General features: G+C 36.0%; 1 protein-coding gene across 7 annotated transcripts in view; it reads right to left on the bottom strand.

The window, feature by feature from the left end:
- Positions 1–14,068, bottom strand: part of LOC129757752 (protein eva-1) — a 672,047-nt gene that overhangs the window by 197,840 nt on the left and 460,139 nt on the right. For all 7 annotated transcript variants that reach the window (XM_055755046.1, XM_055755051.1, XM_055755047.1 and 4 more), the window contains one exon: positions 6,234–6,352. In XM_055755046.1, coding sequence (XP_055611021.1) covers positions 6,234–6,352 — 119 coding nt within the window. The remainder of the gene's footprint in view (positions 1–6,233; positions 6,353–14,068) is intronic.

Here is a 14,068-nt window from a genome sequence, read left to right as displayed (position 1 = left end):
CGTAACAAACCAATAGTTTAAAGTTTAAACAGAAACCTCCTCGATTACAAATATATGTTTCAATTTCTTCCCTTACTCACTCGTTGTATTAAATTCGCACCGGTGTGGTTTAAAACTCGAAAAACGTGATCATGGGCTTTCTGAAGGCCTAATTGTCAAAGTAGATTTATGGTATGTTCTACAATGTTTCATCGTTTTAAAATGTTTAAAATATTTTATTGTAATCTTTTGCCTGATCAATTCATCTATAAGTGAGATTATTTTTCTATTTTTTGTATTTATCATTTTACCACTGCAATGTCTTCAGAAATGTTGTGGATCATCAAATTATAAGAAACTTCGATGAAGACGTCAAAGTTCTATCTTTTGAAACAACATGTTTAAAAGACATTTTTTTCAAAAAGTTACCTCAAAAAACGAAATATTCGTATAACTTATTTCAAAGTGAGTTTTGAGACAAACCTTATATGGGAGTGTTGTGACAATTTTAAAACTACACAACTTCATTGAAGGTGTCAAGTCACTTTTTTGAAGTTAAATGGTACTTTTTGGAAGATTTTTTTAAATGGCATGTTTACATTATTCAATATCATTTAAAGTTGCACTAGAAATAATCAAATTCCAAGGAAGATGAACTTTTCAAGAAACCTCGATGGATAAATCTCAGTGAAAGTTGTAAGCCAAGGTTTCGAAGCAAAGAAATTTAAGATTAAGGACAAAGAACAAAGAAAAATCAAAATGATGACTCGAACAGGTATTTAAATAATTTTGCTAGTCAGTTCATAGGATGTATCTTTTTTGGGGATATAATTCTATGTTATGGTTATGTCGCAACGCACACAAGGATTTTTTTTTTCCTTGTTGGGTTCCTACCACTGCACTGCGACCAGATGTTAGATCTTTTGTGGTTTGTCCCCTGTTTAATGTGGCTAATCAAGATAGATCACTCTGATTGATTTCAACAGTGTCACTTTCTTGTTGTTTAGCATTTTCCCAATCTGGAAGAACTACACGAATGAAGTTGACAACCTTCTTGGAACATATAGAATATATTTTGGAAGTATCCAATATACCTTTTCCGAGAAGTTTTGATCCTTTTGATATAAGACAAGAGCAGTCACACAGAAGATGCTCAGATGATCTTTTCCCTTCACGAATCAATCTGGCGTTCCTCAAGGAAGTAACTTGGGACCTCTATTCTTTGCGCTATTCTTTAATGATCTAATTCTCAGCTTAGACGACGGAACCAAAATTGGATAAGCTGATGATTTAAAAATATTTGTTCCCGTTGAAACTACTGCTGATTGCGTTCACCTTCAAGTGCTGTTGCATCGTTTCGGAGATTGGTGTGAACAAAACAAACTGTCCGTTAGTGTCTCGAAATGCACTGTCATAACATTCCATCGAGGTAAAACGCCACTTCTTTATGATAATAACATCGGCTACCAGATTTTGAACCGGGTTTCAGAGGTAAATGACATTGGAGTAATACTTGATTCTCAACTCACGTTCAATAGTCAACGCTCTTCAGTCATCAACAAAGCTAATCGTCAACTCGGATTCATCACCTAAGTGGCACGTGATTTCACAGATCCTCTATGCTTGAAGTCTCTGTACTGTGCCCTTGTCAGGTCAGTGATTGAACATGCTTCTATTGTCTGGGCTCCTTACCAGTTAAGTTGGATTCTGCGAATAACGGGTGTTGAATAAAAAAATGAGAATTTTTCCAATCACATATGAAAAAATTGTTATTTTTTTTTTATCGATTTCAGTATTTTTTTATTAATAACATAATGTATTTTCTTCAAAAAACATGTCAGTGAATGTTAGAGTAAGGTCTGATGTTCGACGCAACTTTGTCGCGATGCTCTCACAAGAACGTTGTACGGCACTTACGTCCATTTTCCGGATACAATTTCGGATTATTGTAGTCAGTTGCTTCGTGTTCTTGGCCCTCCAATTGTTTCTACACACTAGGGCACACAGTGAGCCAAAGAAATCCTCTATTGGGCGGCACTGGGACAAGTTTGTTGGGTTACGATCTTTCGGCACGAACGGTATCTTTTTCTCCTCAAGGTACGCCAGCGTCTTCTTGGCATAATGGGATGACGCCTTGTCCGGCCAGAAGACGTACTTCCCATCTGCGTGATGCTCGTTCAGGAACGGCAGCAGGATTTTATTGAGGCACTCTTATTGATAGATTTGTTGGTTGATTGCCAGACCGCTCGGCTTAAACCAAGGCTTTGAAATGCCCCGGTCGGAAATGGCGATGTACAACATAACCTTTTTTTCAAACTTGTGCTTGAACTTGTATTTCACTTCAGGCGGTGTGGATGACTTGTCGCTGGAGTAGTAATTATCATTTCCTGGAATATGCGTTTTGGACAGCGGAAAATAGCTTTCGTCATCCAGAACGAATGACATCCCGCGGTATTTTTTGGTCATCCACCGACACTGTGATTTAACCGTCTCAATCTGCTCCTCCGTGTACTCCGGCGAACCCGTCTTCTTCCTGCAGACGATTCCTTCCATCTTGAGGGTACGATGGATCAATACGTGGGAGCAGCCATATTTCCGACCGGCGTCACGCAGGTTGGTTGCGTCCTTGTTGTCAAACAGCTTCTTTAACGATGTCTTCCTCTGCTTCGTCATTATCGTCACCGAACGACCACTTCCGACCTTCCGCTCTACGTTCAGGGAACTCAGAATACGATATACCGTACTGACAGGCAGGGGTGTCATTCGCTCACACAATGAGCTCAATGTGCATTTTTTCCATAGCACATTGAGAGAGCAAAACCGAGCACTGACTGAGCTAGCTGTCCATCAATGTGCCACATCGAAGCAAATCACTGTGCTACGCAACGATAGCCCTCAGCACATTGAGCTGCACAATGTGTACCAGTATACCACCACAACGCTGAATTCAACAAACGAAAGCGAATTCTTTCCCAATAATCAAGCAACAGCAACAACAAAGCCGAAATTTCGGCGGGCTCGGCCTGCCGGCTGCCGAACACCGTTGCCACAAAAAAAATCTGTATCATAAATGAGTCTGATCTTCGTCCATACGTGTACAATTTAACAGAATTATAAACAGATTTTCGTGACATCGCTGCTCGGCAGCCGGCAGGCCGAGCCCAACCGAATTTCTTTTGTGTTGTTGCTGTTGCTAGTTATTTTCTTCCTTGCAAGCAGGCGGTGTGTCTTCGTGCCGGACTGGACGAACGATGATCGTTTTTGTTTTCTACTGATGAGAAGAAAAAATAAAACGAAGAAGCGTGCTTGGCAAATTTCTAAAGCCAGAGTTCACATTGAGCAGCACATTGAGCAGAGTGGATCAGCTCATTGTGTTTTTCAGCATTGTGAGAAACCTCTCAGAAAATCCGGTTATCGGCGCGCAGTAAGAGAGCGAGCAGTAGATATTCTATCGCCGTGCGCGCAGTTCTAGAAAGCTTGCGTTCACATTGTGCTTTTATACACATTGTGCTGTTTTGAGGAGTATAACACCCCTGCTGACAGGTACATTTTCTTCCTTAAAATGTGCCACCGTCAATTTTTTTTCCTTGCTGGAAATGCGTTTCGTAGAACCGTACAATGCGTTCGCGGAGCACGTTTTTCTTTCGACGCCATCTTTGCTTTGACTAAATTCAAACTAGCAAAACCAAACACGCCTACTGTTTCTAAGGAGCCCAAAGAGCAATTTTCTTGGAGAAAGAAAATTTTACGCTTAACGGTATTGAAAACATTCTCATTTTTTATTGAACACCCGTTAGAGCGTGTTCAGAAGCGGTTTATCAGATTCGCCTTGAGACACCTGCCCTGGCGCCATCCCGAAGATCTTCCTGCTTATCCAGACCGATGCCAACTCTTGGGTCTTGATACTCTTGGATGCCGCCGAAAGACTCAACAGGCCGCATACATCGCCAAAATAATGAATGGAGAAGTGCAATCGCCTAAGCTGCTAAGTTTGATAAACTTCAGTGCCCCATCGAGGAATCTACGATCTAATTCGTTACTCGCAAGTCAAATTCACCGATCTTCATACGGATTCAACGAGCCACTAAGTGCAATGATGCGTTTGTTCCGGGATACTGAACATCTATACCAGTTTGGAGAGCCTACAAGTCGTTTTGTTCTTCGTACTATCGTCGTCCAATCCTGATTACGGCAAATGATTGGATTTATTTTGTATTTGTCGAGAATTTTTGAGTGTCCTCTGTTGGCTCCCTCAATTAGTAGTTTGTTGTTTTCGAGCCTTAGAACTTGTTTTTTTGCTTCAAGTTGTACGCCTTGATGAATCGGTAGGAGCCACAGCATCGCTTCCATGGATTTTGTTGGTGTACTGCGCATAGCACCTGTTATGCATAGGAGTATAGTTCTGTGGAGTTTGTCAAAAAGTTTTTGTGTTGTCTTTTCTTCTGTTCTAGGCCACCACACCAGAGCTGCATAGGTAATTCTTGGTTTCATAATAGCCGAGTATATCAAATGTTTCATCCTCGGTTTTAATCCCCATTTTTTACTAAAAGTTTGTTTGCTGATCCACACGAGGGTTAATCTAGTACTTATATAGGTTTAACTGAAAAGTCTATAAACCTAGTGTTATTTCAATGGAAATTATTGGGACCATGATCTCATTGAATTTATACCCGTGGCTTTTTGGGACCAAGGCTAAATTTCGTCAAGGGTCTGTTTATTTTCAACCATTTCGAAAGAAGCGCCAAAAAATATCAAACCTAACCCCACTTCCCGCCCTAAAAACCAAATAAATAATATGTGCCGCTGCTGAATTGTGTTCTGCTTAACCAATTAGCATAAATTATGATTCATCGTGCCGGCCGCCTGTTAATTGCTTTTGGTCGCTTTCAGGCCGCTTTCAGTTTATCGCGAAGTTGTTAACGAACTTGAGAACGTCTCGCTGTTTTCGTAATTAGAGTGAGATTGTTAGAAGTAAATAAATCAAAAGTGTTTAGAACTATCCTCAGCTTGTTAGAACATTTTTCGTTTGATTGATTGAATAATCATCACGAACGTTCAGAGATTCTATTTTCTATTTGAAATCATACAAATATCAGTATTTCATTGACGGAATTTAGAAAGGTTAGAAAGCTCAAAATTTCGTTAAAATATCATAAACTATTGAAATGAGGTCCAGTTTGGTATTGTTTTTTTTTTGTATTTTAACGATTTTTACTTAAGTCCTTGTATTTTTATTGGAAATGAGCCAATCAGGACGTTGACGAAACAATTCTCCCAGTCTGGGTAAGATTTTAACTTTCAGATTTGTATGGGAAAATTAAATATTTTGTACTGAAGAATCAACATCATTTTTGTTTACATACAATTGGCATCACTGCTGGTGCCTAGCAAGGTATTGTATGACTACTTTTTATGCAGTACTTTGCCAGGCACCATCAGTGATGTCACCTGAGTTTATTGTTTTTCGATGCAAAAAGACATACCCCTGTTAAACAGCTAATAACTTTTTGCCTTATAAAATACAAAGTTATGGTCTTGGACAAAGTTGTTAAATTTCCTTTAAACATTTATAAATTGGCACAAAAACCATAAACAGGTCGGCTCCACAGAAGAATGAAAAATGATGTTGATTTTTCAGTACAAAATATTCAACTTTCTCATACAAACTAAAAGTTCAAATTTACGAATGTGAACGTTACTTACAAATTCTGCAAAAAATCATGGATGATTTTTTAACCATAACGAAATTTTTCAGATCCCAGGGTTTGAGAAATTAAAAAATTACCCCAAATCGACTCAGTCTACTGGGTCTTCTACAGACTCCTGTAGCATAGTCGGTACTGCATTGGCCTAGAAAGCAGGAGATTGAGAGTTCAAGTCTAGCACAGTGCAGTCAGTAATTTTTTCAGCATTTTCGTAATAATGAGTTTTTGCATTTTCCTTAATTTCTCTGTCAATATTACTTTTCCTGATTGATTCATTTCCAATTTATTCTTGAAGAATATGATCATATGTATGAAAAACCTTGCATATTATCCCTTTTCTTATGTGGGAACTTACATGTAATAAAAAGGAGTATTTAACGTAACAAAAAAGGGTTGGTTAATTCAAACCTTATCATGCCACAGCCACGTGATCTTTGGAGTGCAGCTTCCGGAAGCAGACCAATTACAGTGTCCGGTGAACCCATATAACCGAAAATAAAACCGGGAAAGGTTGGCAGGTAAAGTTGATATTTTCCTTTGTACACTTACCTGTAATGCGTTGGGCCAGGTACAGCTTTCCGGTGCTTTTATCTCTATCTCAGTCCCGGGCAGATTGATTTCGAGGCTATCTTCGGTGCTGGCCGGACACAAATTTTGCTCATTTGCATCTGTAAATAATTAAAATGGGAATGAATGTTTATCATAAATTACATTAGCAGCTCGGCAAATAGAGATCCCTTGGGTTTGGGATTTTAATGAGAAAGAAAATAATTATAAATCTAACGATCGTCCAGCACGCATTCGCCTTAATTTAAATTGCGTGTATGTGTGGGCTGTAGTATATAGGTGAAAATTTACAGCAAACGTCCTAACGAATAGTGTCCAGTTACTAATTAAGGTTCTTCTATTTTAATAGCCATTTCAAATGATACTAAGAAAAAGGAGTAAGTTGCAACAAATTTTATTTTTGATAAAAAAAATAAAACGATTGAAAATTTATAGTTTTTGATATATTTATGATGTCATAACGCATCATACATTTAGGGGCAAAAAATACTACATAATATCCAACTAGCTGAATTCATAAAAAATAATGTTTGGATGGATGAAATTCTGAAATTAACAAACGCGTGATGCTAAACAATCAAATTCCAGCTTATGGAAACGAGCTTTAAGAGGTGAATCTTTGATTTGCATTTTTATACACTTTAGTCCTGACTAGTAACTGAATTATAAATATATTTATTCAAAAATATTAATTTTCCGAAATATATTTTTTCAAGCACAGTGTTGGAATAGGATAATAAAAGCAATAAAAAGTTTGTAAGTGATTTCACTAAGCCAATTCGTCCGTGTTTTACGGCATCGAAAAATGTTGAAATTTATACATCTATTGCTCGAATAGAATAATGTTTAAAAATTTGATTATTTTTTCTGCAAAATTCCATGTTAGGAATAAAACAATATTGTAGATTTTTTTTACAATTTTTTTTGTTTTGCAAACTGATTGTTAAACATTTAAACTATGAAATGCTTCCTTCTGGAAGAAACAATTTAAAAAAAAAGGAAAAGAAAATAAATTGAAAATTAAGAACGAAGGTACTGCCATATCTCCGCTTCAGCTTGTGATATAGCTCAGTTTGTATACTTTATAAGGCAGTTGCTTTGCTCCTGAGCCGATCTCCACGAGTTTGAGCCCAAGACTAAACATCGAACACAGTTGTAACGGTTAGGTTTTTTAAAAGCTCTACGCCAAATGCATCTTTGACCTTAAGATGCGAATGACACAAATATGTTAAAACCTAAAAAAAAATCAGCTACAGTGCTTTAAGCTTTCAAACCCTCTTATTATATAAACACTCATTCACGATTCTTTTCAAGTTTGAGAAAGGTATGTACATTCGAGATATAATTAAAGACTGCCATCTATCATAAAAAGCGTTTCCTATGAGCTGTGAAAAAAAATCCTAGAACATCAAAGCGAGTCACAATAGCTCATTGAAGAAATGCTATCAGGGTAATTTTAACGCATGTCAACACCTTTCATCCTCTTGTCTTCTTTTAGCTCTCAACTGTACTGATTGTTATCACAAAATTTGCACAACTTGATTACTTTGTCATCTCTCGTTGATTTTATGATCTAAGAATATGTTTTTCCGCCCACGACCAATTTTCCGCCATCCACACGGAAAAGGAAACAACATTTTCAAGCGCTTCAAAACCTATTACACAACACACAGGAATTACTTCTATCTTGAACACCCCCGAGTTTCCCTACAGTTTACTGGTCTGGCTAGATGTGCTTTTTTGTGCCTTTTTTTCTTTCTTCGCTCTGGTTAGAACGTGTCATTAAGGTGATGATGATGGCTACGACCGAAGGTAATGACAATTCCCAAAGTTGAGGTTAGAAAGTTTCAGCAATTTCTGAGGAAGCCAACAAGTTTCCAGGAGGACATGGTGGATAAAATGCACTACTTGAATATTGAAATGAAAATATTCAGATTTAATCTGATGATAATTTATTAAATTTTGTTTTTAATCTAATTAAGCTATAATCCAACAAAAATAAAACATTGTTTTAAACATATAAATCTAGCCTTTTTTAACATTTCTCTTTAATAAAAAAAAAATAAAAAAAATCGAGAAAAACATTCTTAACCTTCCTTTACGGTTAAAAAAAGGACAACTAGCCGGTTGGGGCTATATAGACCCAGATTACTATTTTGACTGTATCTTTAAAAATATTGAACCGATTTTCATAGATTGTACCATTTTGAAATTGTCTGCGTATTCACTATTTTTTATGAAGAAAAAAAATTATTATAATTTTTTGTTGTCTGAAAATTTAGCCGAAAGACAAAATGTCTAAAAAAGATGGTGTTTCTGTTTAAAGATTGTGAACATCCCGGTTCAAATATTGAAATTTCACTGTGTCAGCTAAACTTAAACTGGTTTCGAAGATTCATTCAAAGCAATAAAAGTTTTTAGTTTCTAACATCATACTCACAACATGGAAATTTGAGAACAACTGAAAATTCAGTGACTTTCTTCTTGAAATCCATTGTTTTTTTTATTTTAACTGAGCAATCAGCTTATATAAAACAAAAAATTGGCAGAAAAATCTGTACCAACACGTGAAAAGGATCTATCTCCAAAAGTAAACAAAAATCATTTTCAGTACCTCATGATAGGCCAACATAGGCACTACTTAACGGTAAAACCCTTTTGAAAAAATAATGTTCCGTTACATTAAAAACTCAATTTGAGTAAAGGATGTATAAACATTCTAAATCCAGAACTGCCATCACATTGATATACACCGTTTACTCCGGAGCAGTTTTTCGCTACTACTCCGCAAAGGATGTATAAACATTCTAAATCCAGAACTGCCATCACATTGATATACACCGTTTACTCCGGAGCAGTTTTTCGCTACTACTCCGCAAACAAACTCGAAATAATCCATTTGACTCTTTATCTATATATATATAAAAATGAATGTTTGTCTGTCTGTCTGTTCCCTATAGACTCGGAAACTACTGAACCGATCATCGTCAAAATTGGCATCTGAGGGTTTTTGAGGCCGGGGATGGTTTCTGTAATAGTCAAAATTCCATCCGACTTAAGAGAGGGGGGGCTTCCATACAAAATATGTAATTTTTCGAAACAAATTAAAGTCATGACATCCATTTTATTGAGATTTTTTTTTCCTTTGGGCGGTTTGTTTTTCGTCTCCAAGGTCGAGGCGTCGGGAGCCAGCGTCGCAAAAGGATAATAACCCAGGCATAGCATACTGATCAGTGGGAATATTCTGGCACGTATTTCTCAACCAAGAATATTTTCAATGCAAGGGGTGGCGATATGAAGCCTTGATGTGATTTTTTTTCTACTTGATTCCTAGCTCATTTGTACAGCACATGGTTATGAATGACGCCTAGATGAGATCCAGATTGACATTTTGTCGATCGAATAAAACATATACATTTTTTTTTGCCAAGTTCTGAAATTGAAAAGTCATGGCATCCATTTTTAGAGATTGTCTTTTATTTGGAGGGTTTGTTTTTCGTCTCTATGGTCATGCAAACGTCGTCGCAAGTGGATAGCAACTAAAGCATACTGTTTATTGATCGCAGGAAAAATTTAACAATCAGGCGCCTGTTTCTCAACCAAGTACCAATGTTTCTTATGCACGTGGGGGCGATATGCAACCTAGATGTGTTTTTTTCTTGCTTAATTGCACGTGGTAATAAATGACGCCTAGATGTGACACGGATTGGTATTTTATCAATCGAATCATAACAAAGATTCGCAAAAATTCTACCATATTTAGTTCGTGTTAATGTAGGTAGCATTCGACTTTTCATTCAGAGAACATTAGAACACGTTCAATCGTTCAACTTTTTCTGTTAAAAAAAATTAAAAATTATGTTTTCTTCTAGAAATTGTTACACAGATGAACAGATGTACAAGCTCGAACAAAAAATCTTCAGAAACTTGTGTAAAATTTTCAGTGCTCTATTTTAAAGAAGCCGTTAAAAAATGACAACAAACGGTGCCATCTATTGCTCGATTTCTAACTTTTGAACGGCGCAATAGATGGCACTGTTTCTAGATAGCTCTTTTAAATGTAACAATTTTTCGAAAGGACGCAATGGTATTTGAATTCAAAAATTAATAAATATAAATACAATAAGTCGAATTATTCTATACAATTAGATTAACCACGAATAATTTTAAAAAGGGGAAAATAGTATCATCATATTTTTTTCACTACAGAGACTGCCGAAATAACAAACAGATGTACAAGCTTGAATTATTATCACTTATTATATTCCAGAAACCAGTACAAATTTTCGAATACTATCATTTAAAAAAGCCGATTAAACTTTTGAAGTACCTCATTCTTGGAAGAGCACAATCGTATACGATCTCAAAAATTGATAAATTAACATCGTAGTAGAATGGACGGCTTCAATATATTCACAGCAAGGCAAATTTGCCTGTTTCATTTTATCTTCATTCTTTTTACTAAAAAAGACTAACTTAAAACCTGTTAAAACTTCGGACAAGCCAGACGAACCAGTTATTTTATCCAGTTGAATTTAAAATTAAAAATCTCATGAAACAATACCGATTCTAGGCTATTCTGAGCGAGCATTTTCTCGTTTCATATCTGTTTCTATTTAGTGCTTCATGCTAGGTGATGCTAATTTGAAGCAATTAGAAAAACAGCTTAAAGCTAAAAATTTCTATTACGCAAATCATAAATGTGTTGCGAATCTTCAAAACTCGGCAAATAGTAATTCGACATATTCATAACTGACTAATAGTTTGTTATTTTGTTTTGTTTACATTTCACTTTCTTCTTGACAGTTCTCTCTGGTGTCCTTGGAGACATCTGGTGGCTCAACCAAAACACATAAAATTGATTGAAAACGGTCGTTGGAACTTTACACACGTTTCAAGGCTTAGCTTGTACATCAGTTCATCAGTGATTGTTACTTCGGTCCAAATACACAACTGCAACTAATTAAGAAATGAAACTGGGAGCTTTTTATTTTAAATAATTCTGAAAAACCATCGTACTTTTTGATTACATACCAATTCAAGTACATACTTAACATGAAAAGAGTTTTTGTGTTACATGGCTGCATAAAAGAGACTTTTGATCCGCTTCGTATTTGAAAAGCGAGACTTTAGAACTGATATTCAACTGGACGCAAAATTTTTGTGAGAAATTTTTAGTATACCCTTGAAGTGTTAAAAACAATATTCCCTCCTGTCAACTTAAACGGTGGGGCAAGGGCGATCGTCGAACTTTTAAGAAATTCATCTTCAAAATGATTCAATATGTTGGAAAAACCAGAAGGGGTATTCCGAATGTTGAAACTGAAGCGGATATTAAAAAATCATAAATGTCTTTGTAAATGAAGGTCATTTCCTTTGAATAACGTTCGTTAAAAGTGGAGTAACAAACATAAATGTATACTGCAAGAATACTGCAGATATATCAGTGAAACTTGATAGAACAAAAAACAGGAATACGTATTAAATCCATTTTACAGCCATTACTTTGACACAGCTGTAAATAAGCTTTACATTGACACTAGCCCCAATATACGGAACAAATGTAAACTTAAAAGTTTGTGAAAAAAGCTGTTTCAAAATGGTTACTAAAAATCCTTTTCATCATTTTTTTTTCTAATTTCTATAGCTTATTTTTTCAACTCCAAAAAATACCCCATCTAAAGCTTATCAGGAGGTGGAAGTGCTCATAATACAGAATATTAGTATTATACTCAAAACACTGTTTCGATTCACACTATTCATCGGTTAAAAAAAATCTATCTTCATAAAGTACAATGTGCAATAATTTCCAATATGCGAATCTTTTTCTTTCAATTAGTATTATGTAAAATCGAGCCGGTTAAATTTGCCTACCTTCTTCAAGCAGTTTGGGACAAAATTGGAAAAGATGGGGGAGCTCCCATGTAAATTTAAGATAAAGAGCTTTTCAAAGAAGGGACCATATTTAAAAAGGTTTTTTTTGGGTACAGAGTACAAATTTCAGATCTTGAAAAACGAGTTTGGAGATCAAGTTTCAGTAAAAAATATATACCGTCTTTGAATTGCAATTCAAAACTGCAGCTGCAGCTCTCATTTCAAAGTTGTTGGTTCTGAAGTAGTTAAGATGAGGTTTGTTTTAAAAAAATGCTCTCTAAAATCTAAATTTGAATAAATTTTTACAAATTAAATTTATTCTCGGAAGGTGTAGCAAAGCACAACGGGTCAGCTAGTTCAACATAAAAACGTAGTTGCGAGCTTATAACTAAAGCTAAAAATAAGAAAATAGCAAAAGGTTCATAAACAGATTAGACAGTACATTACGTGAGCTAGGTTCTATCTACGATAGCGCGTTGTTTTTTCATGAACATTGATATCCCTCTATTCTAACATATAGAGGATGCTTCTAAAATCGTTTTTCTTTCATAAAAATTAGACATTAGAATCACTCCTGGAGCCTCGCGAGGTATAGCATGAAAAATAGTTATGCAGCACCTCAACAGGCACCCTGCAGTGATGTCAATTGAATTTATGGTTTATCAATGCGAAAAGACATATCCCTGTTAAACTGCTAATAACTTTTTTTGCCTAATAAGATACGAAGTTACAATCTTCGACAAAGTTGTTCAGCGGAAAATTTACTTTAGGAATTTTATAAATTGGCACAAAAGCCATCAGCTAGCTTGGCTCCACAGAAGAAACAAAAACGATGTTGATTTTTCAGTACAAAATATTCAATTTTCCCATACAAACCTAAAAGTTTAAATTTACTCATGTAAACGTTACTTAAAAATTCTGCAAAAAATCATGGATGAGTTTTGGACCAAGGCGGAGCTTTTAAGACCCCAGGGTTTGGGAAATTCAAAAATGACCCCAAATCGACTCAGTCTATTGTCCACGTCATTTATTCAGTCTGTAAAGCCTAAATTGGCTAAGACGGTGTATGTCTTTTTTTTGTAAAAAATTTCCTGAGCCTTCCTAACGCCTCCCCAAGATTTAAAATTTCACTCTCCGCTCCCTTGGAAGCTCCCAACGCCCTTGTAGGAATCACTTCTAAAAAACTGCTTGTAATATACTTCTTACAATCACTATATATTTGAAAAAATATTTTTATAATTCAGTCATCCAGAGGGACAGAGATGGTTTTTTCAAATACATCACTATTGCGATGGAAATTGTATGCAACGCTGTCAATTTGCATAGGATGTTGGCCTGTATTTGAAATTGAAATACAGCGTTCGAAAGTTCGTGAGCCGTGATAGCATCATTTTCACGCATTTCACGCATACTTTCTGCCAAGTCCCATCGTATAATTGAAAAAAAAAAGGTTTAACGCGTTGGCAGTCGACATTCTAGCAAAAACAGGAGAAGTATATTTAATGTTTATCAGCGATCTCTCAGATGTTGAAGGGTTCATTGGAAGATTGTAAACGCGGTGCCAACAAAGAAAACTCCAGCCGAAACCACTTCTGATATCAGTTGGAACCAGCATTTTAGTTTCAAAACGTATAGATTGATTTTTCCGGAAAAAGCTGTATGACCATTGTTTTTTTTTATTATTTCGAGGTGGATTCTTTAGAGATACAATCCGAATGGGTGAATATGATTACGAACAAATGTGTTAAAATAAGGTTGCCTGAATGTACCCAGCATGTACCCCAGGGTGACCACCCATTCGAGAAAAGTGAGAAAAAGACCGGATTTGAAATTCAACGGGAAAAAAGCGGGAAAAACCGGGAACTTTTTCGAAAAGTCGGGAAGTTTGGGCTCAGTGAAAGTTTGTTGAATGAAGTTTAGTCGAAATAGGTCGAAACTAGTGT

This window comes from Uranotaenia lowii, chromosome 3, assembly GCF_029784155.1.
Source record: "Uranotaenia lowii strain MFRU-FL chromosome 3, ASM2978415v1, whole genome shotgun sequence".
Lineage (NCBI taxonomy): Eukaryota > Metazoa > Arthropoda > Insecta > Diptera > Culicidae > Uranotaenia > Uranotaenia lowii.
The sequence above is the reverse complement of the archived record's forward strand: the minus strand, read 5'-3'. Positions and strand labels throughout refer to the sequence as shown.